The sequence below is a fragment of the Lepidochelys kempii genome, chromosome 9 (genome assembly GCF_965140285.1).
Source record: "Lepidochelys kempii isolate rLepKem1 chromosome 9, rLepKem1.hap1, whole genome shotgun sequence".
Classification (NCBI taxonomy): domain Eukaryota; kingdom Metazoa; phylum Chordata; order Testudines; family Cheloniidae; genus Lepidochelys; species Lepidochelys kempii.
This window is the reverse complement of record NC_136388.1, coordinates 87750462-87762145: the sequence shown is the minus strand read 5'-3', so window position 1 is coordinate 87762145 and position 11684 is coordinate 87750462. Positions and strand designations below refer to the sequence as shown.

Here is an 11684-nt window from a genome sequence, read left to right as displayed (position 1 = left end):
GTGCCTTAAAGATTTTACTGCTGGCTGCTGTTTTTTTGGCTTTCAGCACTCTTCCTCATTAGCTCTTTCTTTCCTTTTCGGCTCCAAAGCTGCCTGCAGTGCCCAACATGTAACAGCTTGTGCCAATATAGAAGCCAAAGTAAAATGTCAAATTCTTGCCTCAGCAACATGCCCACTGAGCTGCTGCCCTGTTACAAAAGCGACAATGTGATGTAATTTTAGCCACAGTCCCTCAATGCAACATAGTATTTTCAGCTGGTCTCTCATGGGTCAGGACAGTCAAATGCAGGGGCAACTTACTTGAAAACATAATCTTAGCAACAATCCCTAGCAGCTTCAAGCTTGGTGCTAAATTAGGGAGATACATTGGCCAAGGGCCCCAGCCAGCTACTGCTGTCTATGCAAAACAGCTGATGACTTCGATGGTAGCATGTGGACCTGAGCAAACCCTGTGTCATAAGAGCAGTGTGAGACATGCTTCTGTGATGTGCAATGGACTGAAAACGAGTCTGCCGATGGCTGATGCTAGAATTGTCTAGTTCTTTTAAAAGCTGCATAAACTAGGAGAGAAGCGGCATGCTTTGGTCAAGCTGCAGGCGTTAGTTCAAGTGCTGCTGTGAACTATTAAGAGATTACTTCTTGGTGCTGTTGTCATTGCCTGCCTCAGTAGCATTAGATGGAAATAGGGACGGAGCCTTCAGGTTCTATATGGAACAACAGGGCCGTATTTTACACCCTATGACAATTAATTTGTCAAATAACTGTATTTACTGTCGCAGCTCTTGCGTTCTGCATTTTGTGACGTGTCTAACCCCAGAGCCTTGTACCTGTCCCTCACCACTACTTTCTTTGTTTTCTAGCAATACACCCACCATCCCTTTGCTGTCTCACTGACCGGTCCTTCCTCAGGCCCAGCTCGCTCAACACCGTCTTTTGTTGCATCTCCCCGTGACTATTAAGCATACCAACTGTCTTGGTGCCCTCAGCACGCTCCTTAGTCAGGTTATGCCCCCTCCCTGTAGGCAGGTTCAGTGGAGGCATCTGAGCATCACCTACTTCAGGCCATGCAGTGTGTCTTGACAGCTAGGGCTACAGTCAGTAAAGGATTTAGGTACCTAACTGCAGGCATGTAAAACCAAGAACCAGGCTCCCTTCACTCCCACTGGATGTCACACAAACCTCATGGAGCTGCCCCCTCTCCCTGCCCCCCACAGTCCCTGACCTGCAGGTGCCTCTGGCCGGGGCGGAGGGGGGAAGAGGAGGGAGTTCTTGCTATCCCCGCTTGTTGAACTGATCCCTCTGTGACTAAAAGTAAGTAGGCCAGAGAGCGTGCATGTTCATCACGCGATAACCTAGTGGTTCTAGCATTCACCCAGGCACACGCCTTCCCCCCAAAGTAGCACAAAGTGGGCTTGAGAGCGCACCCACATCAGGGTAGCCTATAGCTCAGGGGCCAGGGCACATACCTCAGTGATGGACGATCCCCCCCGCTTCTCCCCCAGTAGCCCTGGGCTCCCAGGTGGGGCCCCCTAACCACAATTATGAGGGCATCTCTCCCACCTCCCCAATCAAGGTCTCTTGGTAAAAGAGGATTGGCCCCTAACTCCAAAAGGGAAGTTACAGCTGAGAATGGCACGTGGTGAGCAGGATGGGGCTTAGCACAGCCAGTCAGCTTGGCCACTTCCATTAGGCCAGATGCCAGCTATGCTGGCTTCTGTGAAACCCATTCTGATGAGTCTGTCGCATAGTGAGGGGAAGCAGAGACGCTGCGTAACTGTTAATTTGGGGGGAAACAATTTAAAGGTGGGGGGGCAGCAGAGGTGACGTGGGGTAGTCAGGTTCCCCCCCATCAGCCCTTTGCATGCTCCCCAGCTGTCCCCTCCCCACTTTTCCCCTTCACTTTCCTCTCCCCAGCCCTGCTGCTCCACCATAAACCCCCGGCAGGGGTGCTTCCCACTCCAGCCCCTGGCGGGAGCACTCAACATACCTGCAACCTGGCCAGCATGTTCCTGCCTCTGCCTGTGCTGGTGCCCTGGGAAAGCCCAAGACCCTCCTGCACGTGGCACTGCCTAGGAGGTGCTGTGCCATGTATATGCCAGCTGCCTGGAACCCAGCACAGGCACGGGGAGCATCTCTGCCCCCTCAGCTAGCCGTGGAATGGGGAAAGTGCTTTCCAGCCCTTTGCCACCCCGAACCCGCAGGAACTGCAGCAGTCCCGCCACCCCTGAAAGCCATGGGCTTGCCCCTCTGCTACCCCATCAGGCTCTGGGAGCATGGGGCTGCGCCTTCCCCAGGCTTTGTGTCTGAGGCAACAGCTCCTTCTGTTGGGGGCGTTCCCCCCTGGTTGAGCCACCCCTGGATGGACTTCATGGCTGCTGAAGCTGGTGCAGAGCCCAGCACTTGCGACTGTTTCAGAGAAGGTGGGTGTGGCTCTGCTGATTCATGTGGTGCCAGCAAAAGCCCTGATCCAATGGCCCTGCCTGGCCCCAGTGTGCTGGCCACCTGGACAGCCCCTCCATCGAGAGCCCTGGGACTGAGCCATTTCTGCTGAGCTCTTGGGACTGTGATGGCTCCACCCTGCAAATCCCCCACCCTGGCCAGTGCTGGTGCATGCCTGGCTGGCAATTGGGGGCATATGCTCCCCGCAAGGCCCCCTACATTTGTTGCCTCTGAGCATAGGCACTGAACTCTGTGGCTCCCATTGCTTTTCTAGGTGCCTCAAAGTTAGGTGTGGTAAGCATCACCCTGTCTGCCTCTGTTTCTTTGTAAAATTAGTCCTCAGTGTGAGGCTGCACTGCACCTGCCCAGAGGCAGACACTTTACCATTCCCTCCGTTCGCCTTTTCTTAATCACTCCATTGCTTCAGGAAATCTCTCTTTACCCACCTATCTCTGTGATGACACATCCGGTCCCTTCCCCCTCACTTGTTACCACATCTAACATAGTTTTCCCCCCCACCATACTCAACTGCTCTTGGTTGAGGAGTCCAGGAAATAAGAGCTGCTATATTTTGATCAGTGAATACCTAAACTGGGCCAGTCTTCCCCCTGCCGGTTCAGTTCTTGGAGTGCCATTAATAAGCATTTTGCTCTCTCACTGATGAATTGGTGCATGTGTCCAAGAACTGTAGGGTGTGGTTTCACAACCAGGTTTTAATTGTCAGTGCACCTCTGTGGGTCAGAAATACAATTACATTTCAATACCAAAATTTACCACTTACTTTCATCCACAAATACTTTTGAACCCCCTCCCCCTTTTCTATTAAATGGCTCTTTACTGAAAAGTTAAAAAAAAGTTTTTGTGTATGAAATAATTAGAATGGCTTGAGAGTACTTGGTGTAAGCAAAGAAAATGTCACACCGACGATTAGTTTGCAATTTTATTTTTTAAAAATGAAATAGTCAAAGTACTTCTTTCCTCTCTTTCAAATATCAACACATAATATATTCACTTTTACTATTTACAACATGTTGTTATGATGCTGTTGTAGAAAATGCATGCTTCTGGTCTGAAAACCAGAGCAAAATGCAACAGACCATTAACTGCAGCCATAGAACAAATAAACCTGTACAGTATCCAGTCACTATTCAGCCACAGGAGTTAGAGCAGGAATAAAAAATTGGAATCTAGTGTTTCCTAGCAACAAGGCTCAGGCCATTATAACACAATTTCTGTAAGATTAGAACCTCTAACCGTTCGGTAGAAACTGAAGCTCTTGGCATACACTGTAAACATCTTTACTTTTAATGAGAACGCTAAAGAGAAATATGTTTTTGACATATACTGTGTGCTATGTTTCTCTTTCTCTTCTATTGACACTTTTGCCAGAAGAATATTAAGATTTCAGTGTTTTACCATGGTTCATACAAGTAAAATATCATCAAGGACACAATCTGACATACTAACATTTATTAAGAAGTTAAAGTCCACCACTAAGTCTAAGGAAATATTGTAACTGGCAAACACATTTTCTTGGACAAATAATGTAAGATGACAAATGCCAAGACAAATCCACAGTAAGTTGAACTTGAATAACTATCAGTTTCTGTTGAGAAGTAATTCCTCTTACACACAGTAAGCTTTTGACCTGACAATGCTTTGTATAAAGGACAGGCTTAAGTAACAGTCAGCATTTTATTTGTCTCTATTTGATGGGAAAAAAACATTGTGGCAGTCTGATCTGAATGTTGAAATGTTAGACTGATCAATTATGCTGATATGAATTCCGCAGAGCAGACAAGCATGTTGAAAGGAAGCTGCAGATTTTTTTCCTCCTTACATACTCCAACCTTTCTCTAGATGCCTCTCTTTATAACATTCTAATCTTAGGCTACTGTACGTTGGCTTCCAATAACATTAATCTCTGGTAGAGTTATCCTTGTAAAAATACCTCTTTAGAACACTTATATGGGTTGCCTTCCCCTCCCCAGGACAGTGATATAAAGAGGGCTTGGTGAACGGGAATAATTGCAGATCTAGAAAAAATAAAACTTCTGAAAGTGCATGAAAACATGATTTAAAAAAAAAAAAGACAGCTACTAACTAGCATACAACTGAGAGGACATTAAAGATCTCTAACTAAACAGCTAGAATGTGTACACTGAGTTGCACATTGTCCAGTCTGTATATATTTGGCTATGTTCTACCTATATATATATATATATCCATATATATATCTATATACCTTTGAAATGTTCTAGTTTTCTAAATCAACATGAAAACAAAGGAAACATTATTTTTACACACTCTTGTTTTGCTGTGATAAAAATATAACATGTAGCTTCTCATGTTAGGTGTTTTGATACAAGATAGCGTGCATTAGTGTGTGTGTGGGTTTTTTACTTCTAGAACCAGGTTCCAAACGCAGAATGCAATCATCAGTTTATTGGATCTGAATGACCACAAAAATGTTGCATGTGATTTTTTTTGTTTTGTGTTTTTGTCATTTGGGTCTCTAGGCTATAGTGCAAAATTAAAGAACAACTAAGAAAATTGGCTTAGTCACTAAAAAATAAACAAACATGGAGACTGAAATATTCCCTACCTCGATCTGACATTGTTCTTGAACAAGATGGTTTAGATCTATTCCTTCACTGAATGGTGCCTGTGTGTGTAAGTATAACTTTGGCCTCCAGTGCTCTTGTATTAATAAAGACATGTAATTCTCTTTAGAAATGCTATTGTATTCATCTAAAAATGACACTGAATTTTTATTTTTCTCAATTTTATAACCAAACATGATGAAGACATGTTCTTATGCCATCAGAATACAGGGCCATGTAATGTCATTTGATTCTTTATACATCCATATTTTCATAAGAAACACTGTCCAAAAATGTATCTTAAATTTTCTGTGCATGAACTGAAAAATGCCAAATCTGCTTTCAGAGACAAACTTATAATACATTTCACTCTATGACCTTTTGGCATAATAATGAGAATAATAATAATCAAGGCAGTATTAAAAACCACAGGTGTAGGTAATACGAAGTGCATTTCCTGCATATAATACAAATATAACTTTAAGAAACTAAAGGCACAAGCTAACTAAATATGTATTACATACTAGAAATGCACAGTTAAAGGTAATTTACTATTAAGCGCTTCAAATGTTTGTTTATAATGGATATTTAAAGCAGTTTGAAAATGATACATCATTAGTGAATTGCAAAAAAGTATAATTGGTTAAAATATAAGTAAAATAGACTCTAATATTGACATCTTGGATCAGTGATAAAATACATCATCACATTTATGAATGCACTCTCTATATACAGTTCATAAATTATTTTTTCATTGATTAAAAGAACATCAGAGGCTCAAGGATCTGAAGGTCCATTTTTAGACTGGTGTGGAGGTATTCAAATTCTCCATGTTTTTATGGGAAATTACAGAGATCAGAGCTATCAATACCAGACTTGGTCAGCTCCCAGTACTGTACGTTAGTGAGTGATGAGCCCAATCATAATATTTGGAACTGGATTTCAATCCAAATTTCCCCAGAGTTTGGGGTCGTGTGTGGATGGCATTCTTCGGGATCAGTTCATCACTGGGCCTGATCATGCGGCGGTGAAACCGGTCACTGACTTCAATGGAAGCAGGATTGAATCCATAAAGGGAGGTCCAAGTTGTGAAGTTAAGCGCTGGATCCAAACTTCCCCAAAGTTTGAAGGGGGATCAGACCTGATGTTCCAATTCAGGCTCATCTCTAAGTTCAGTACAGTTTGTTCCACTTGCCCAAAAACAAAAGAAAAAAGAAAACAGGAAAGGAAAAAAAAAAACAAACCCTGCTTTTGGCAAAACTAAATACGAGCAGAGATGATTAGACTATATTTACTATGTCTATTTTGGTAAAAATGTGCAATAATGTCGCCATTAAAGATACATAGGTTCTAAAAGAAAATTCTAATCCCATCTGAAATTAACAAAGAAAATTTGCACACAATCCCCCACAAGACAATTAGGTCCTTTTAAAATGACAGGTTAAAAGAAGGATCATACACTTTGCTGTGAAATCACTATATTGACAGCTGCTGATATCCTGCAAAATTAAATTCCCACCCTACAACACTTTGCTATGTGCTCTGCAGATTGAGCCAAAGCGTGGAGAATCATTCCCAAAATGACCTACACTTACTATCCACACTTTGGTTCACCGAATTCTGACCCACCAGTCTTTTTCACACATCAAAATTGAGTCATACAGCATAATTATTAATGTGAGAAGAGGCTAAGGTGATGACAAAAAACTGATACGACTCCAATTTACAAATGAATCATGAACTGAAGAATCCCTGTCCAGTGAACACACAGGATACTATTTTCTATAGTGAGACAGGGCTTTTTTCACCCTCACTGGCACAGAGCGCATTTGCGAATCCTTCCAGTAGAGTGGCTTTAAGTTTTTCTGGGGGTCCACAGAAGTACTACTGGCAGAGATTGCTTGGGATGCACTGAATCAGGGCCTGATCTAAAGCTCACTGAAGTCAATGGAAAGACTCTTATTGACTTCAGGGGCTTTGGATCAGACCCTTGTGCACATTTCTGTCCATGTTTAGGGTGGTGATGGCTAGCTGTGGCACCTTGTGCAACACTCGGTCAGGAGGACATTCAGCCATCAGGCTTCTGTGCCTGGGGTTATGCCAGCAGAATCCAGTGTAACCCAGGTCTGACTGAAGCCCTCAGGGAGAGAATTATAGAACACTGCCACATGCAAAACTCGACACAGCATGACATTGATCTCTGAGAGAATGGGAGGAGGCTACTGATGAGTGAAGATAAATGTAATATGGGACAGCCATTCTGTGCTACCCCTGTTTTTCAGGTCTGGAACTTCTTTAGATCATAGTTGTGAAAAATGAAATGTGCTGATACAAGGTTCTAAATACAGTCCTTGCTCTTGTGAGCTATCCATTAAAGTCAGTGGAAGAACTCATGGGAGTAAGGACTACCCAGGTGAGTAAGGGGAGCAGAATCAAGCTCTTTTACCTTTTTAATCATCTGTGAGTTATTAAATTAATGAACTAAGAAGAGATGTATCTTCAAGAAGAAAGCAGAGCACATGAATTCTTAAATATTCTGCATGTATCTGTGATTTTAAACGAGAGCGGTGCCTTTCTACGTTGTGTTGTTGAACCATTTGAACTCTGCTTCTGAAATTTTGAATACTGCCACACAAGAACTAAAAATCTTCACTGTCATCTCTCAGAGTTAAACAAACAATATTAAAATACCATCTTCTGTCACATTTAAAGGCAGTTGGATATGTGTTTTCCTCTATATTTATATATACAGAGTTCTGCTCTAGAAAAACCAATACAATAAACCATTTTATGTTTAAAAACAGGCAGTCTTTGGTGACGCAAAGGCGGAGGTTTTCTTTGTTACCTCCTGCCTATTTCACTCTGTCTCATAAAGTGAATATTGTTGGCACTGTCAGAAAGTTCTAGATACTGCTCCACAGATAAAACAAAATATCCATCGTAGCCTTGTACCCTCCCAGTGCTTAAGAGCTGCTGTTTTTCTCCCTCTGTCCATGCCCTAATGCCTTCTTCCCCTTCTTGCAGCCGTCTTTGTTCCTTAGTCCAGGCCTGAGCTACTGCCCTCTGCCTGGCTATTTCTAAGACATGGTTCTTTTCTTCTTCAATGGTTGTCCCATATCGAACATTAAAGCACAAAGCACCATGTTGGAGCTGTATATCAGCAAAGCGTCTAGTCCTCCCATTTATCACAGAAGTCATCTGAGACACAGTGACATTGACGCCATTTTCCAAAATGCGCCGGCCTCCTGTGTTGCCTATTAGAGCCAAGTCTTCTTCCAAAGACCCCAGCTTGATGAAGTAGTGTGTATCTCGCCCTTCTATGGTAAAATGCAGGTTCTCAAGATAGTGAGCATTGTTGAGGATAGCGGCAATGCGCCGGCTATCCTCATTTGCTACTCCTATAATATCAGCAGTCACTATCCCATCTTTAATGGCAAATTTGATACCTTTTCCAAAAACAGAAGGAATGGCCGCAAACCTGGGTTGTTTTCCTCCTTCAAGACACCTCCCGTTGCTGTACCTGGGGGTCATAGGAAGTTGGTCCAAGGATATAAAGTTCCTAAGTTGTTTTTGCAGCTCACACTGAATGCCAAGGATAGTCTGGAAACATAAACATTAACAGAGTTTGAAGTAAAAGATTTTTATACAGTTCATTATAGTACCATATGATATCAAGTTTCTACTGATATCTGTAGTGCCTCAGACTAGGTACCAATCCTTTAAATTTGTCTGTAAAGTATCATGCACATCTGTGGCAGTGTAGCAACAACAAAAAATTATAGTAATAAACTTTACAGTGGCCTGTTTGTACTGCTTATGGTCTCTTGGTCCCTTTAGTTTCCAAGCATCAAAAGAAGAATCACATATTTGCATCTTCCTACACAGAAAGAAACCTTGGTGAAGATTCCTTATATTCTCCCAGAAATTGCTATTCTAGTGGTGAATATGCCATCTTGGGACGGGGGAGACCTGAGTGCAGTTCCCTGCTCTACCATAAACACCCTGGGTGACCTTGGACAAGTCACTGTGACTCAATTCTCTATCTGTAAAATGGGAATAATAGTATAGAAGAGAGGTTTTCACATGGTGGGGCATGAACTCCAATTGGGGATGGAGCTATCAGGGCAGTCTTGGATGCTGGGACCTGACTCTCTGCCTGTTTCACTGCCAGAGCTGCAGTAGCCACCAGTTGGCAGTTACCCTCCTCTGCTGGGGTGGCTGGCACGGACTCTACAAAAGGGCAACCGAAGACCCACCCAGCCCCCACCTGACTGTGCCAGAGTCGCATGTGCTTCCATGGCAGGACAAAGCCTGTGCAAGGGAAGCAGATGGGGCTGTGCTGAAGGATTGTGGTAAGGAGGGGGCTGTGTCAGGTGGTGGGGAGGGGCAATACCCACAGGGTGCAGCCTTCTGACCCTCCTGACCCTACCCTTGAGCATCAGGGCTGGGAGTGGAAGCCAGGTCCCCACAGCTCCCTTATCCTCAATGGAAGGGTTCCCTCAGCAGGTACCAGGTCCCCCTCCTCTGAGAGGGGTGTGTGCATGAGACATGAATTTCTGAAGCAGAGTTCAGCAAAAGAAAGCATGGAACATCTGGGCTAGAATAATCCCATCCCTTAAGGATACATTTAAGATCATGAGGCACCAAAATACTACAGGAATGGAGGCCATATAGGTACCTAAGAGCTATAGATAGATTTAGTGCCCAATCCCGGAGTCCTTACTCAGGCAAACTCCCACTGACATTCATCCATCCATCCATGTTCTTTTATTGTGGCCATCCCTATACTATTTCTCCATCACCATAAAATCTGAGTAACTTCAGTGGGAGCTTTGCATGTGAAGGGCCCTAAAATTAGTGGGCCTGAGTCCTCAACTCTTTGTACATTCCATAGTTATTCACACCTGGGCCAAGTGAGTTTAAAATGCTGTTACTTCAATCAGGTAGCATGACTTTACATGACTGCACAAGGTGAGAGGCAGTAGAGAATCAATCCCTCCTGTTCTACCTTATTTTGTAAAACTGCAATGTTTTGTTAATAGATATTCAATAAGGATCAAATCTTGAATGTGAGTATCTGCCCGGAGAATAGCTGAGATCTGTATTGGTGCAATTACATTGATTACTAGCCATCAATTGCTGAAATGTGGCTAGTTCTGAGTGTAGTCAAGGCCCGAGGCAAGTTTGAGACTTAGAACTAAAAAAATAAAACAAAAATACCACCATCACCCTACTATGTTAAAAAAAAATCTGGTCTACCACAGAACATTTTTAGGGAGGAAAAGACTTTTAAAGATTTAATATTTTGATGTTTTTGCACTCCTCATTGTGGCATCATTCCAATAAAAGCTGAAGATCTGTTGATTTCATTTGCACTAATATTTCAGTAAGTATAAATTTATTACATGACACCTATAGCTTGTAGCTTGTTATATTTTCAAACAGGCACCTTCTTGCTTTTTACCCCTCTGCTTGGGAGGAGCACCCTGTAAACACCCGCAAAACTAATGCATTGTCCGCCTTTCAAAAACTCTCCTCTGCCATGAGATTTGAAAAAAAACTTCCCAATCGTTAGGCCATTGGTGTACTGAGGCCACTGCCTAGCATGCTTGACCCATACTGTCCCATTGTTCCTTTGTACTCCACGTCAGTGTGTCTGCGCCCATCTGTACTCTTTTGTCTTCTATTTAGATTGTAAACTATTTGGTGTAGGGAACATCTTTGTTCTGTTTTTGAACATAGCACAAAGAGGTATTGAAATTATGGAAAGTGGGGATCTTAAATGCTATGGTAATAAAATAAAAATAATGTAGAAGTAATGGACAAAAATGTCCTCAATTAATTGAATTGTTCTTCTCCTGAAAATCATCCCTCGGATCACAGTGGACTAGGCTTTTTATTAAGATCTGATTGAACATTTTTCTATGTATTTTCTAATTGTATTCTTTAATTTAGGTTTAGAAATAGTCCAGTTAACTAGCAAGCAGACTGTCTGCTTTTGTAGGCAGACTTTTGCTAACCTTTCCAGGATCCCACTCTTGGGTTTTTGTTTGAAGCTGTAAAAGTTCGTATGTTGTCTCCACAGTTTCTATCTCTGGTTTTGGAAATCCAGGAAGCACATTGTGTAGCTGGAAACCGAACAGCTCTAGCCAACTTCCAATGTCTACAAAACAAAATCAAAGCATTCTTAGCAACAATACTCTTAATTCTTGGGAAGCTGAATGTATTTTGTACTTTCCATTTCTAGAAAAAGCGATCCAGAAGATAAGGTGAGGAGAAGCAAAGGTGCCCACAGTTCTCCATTCTGATAGAACTGAAATTAGAACTAATATTGCAGCTACCAGTGTGACTAGACATCCTTTACCAAGGCCTAACCAAACCTCAAAACATAAATAACTAAATTGCAATATTGATTTGACATAATCTTAAATTTTCAAAATTGGTTACCAGAAGAAAATAACTTATTTTATCACAGAGCATAGCTATTCTGAATTCTGTATTGTACTTCCTTCTACACATCATGGAAAGGAATTCAGATAATGCTGCCTCAACTCTTTTTCAAATTCTAGTTCTTAGCAAAGACAGCAGATGCAGCTATTTGCTTGCTTTATTGACGGGCTGAAAGGTCACAGAAAATAGACA

At 42.5% G+C, this 11684-nt stretch overlaps 1 protein-coding gene across 11 annotated transcripts in view; it reads right to left on the bottom strand.

Moving 5' to 3' along the window:
• Nucleotides 1-3375: 3375 nt before the first annotated feature.
• TENM1 (teneurin transmembrane protein 1) overlaps nucleotides 3376-11684 on the bottom strand; it is a 1397628-nt gene continuing 1389319 nt past the window's right edge. For 9 of the 11 annotated variants that reach the window (XM_073361264.2, XM_073361263.2, XM_073361276.2 and 6 more), the window contains 2 exons: nucleotides 11063-11205; nucleotides 6139-8642 (listed from right to left, as the gene is read on the bottom strand). In XM_073361264.2, coding sequence (XP_073217365.1) covers nucleotides 7884-8642; nucleotides 11063-11205 — 902 coding nt within the window. In that variant the 3' untranslated portion in view covers nucleotides 6139-7883. Of the gene's footprint in view, nucleotides 8643-11062; nucleotides 11206-11684 lie in introns of all 11 variants that reach the window. The other 2 variants (XM_073361279.2, XM_073361281.2) reach the window with 2 other exon arrangements.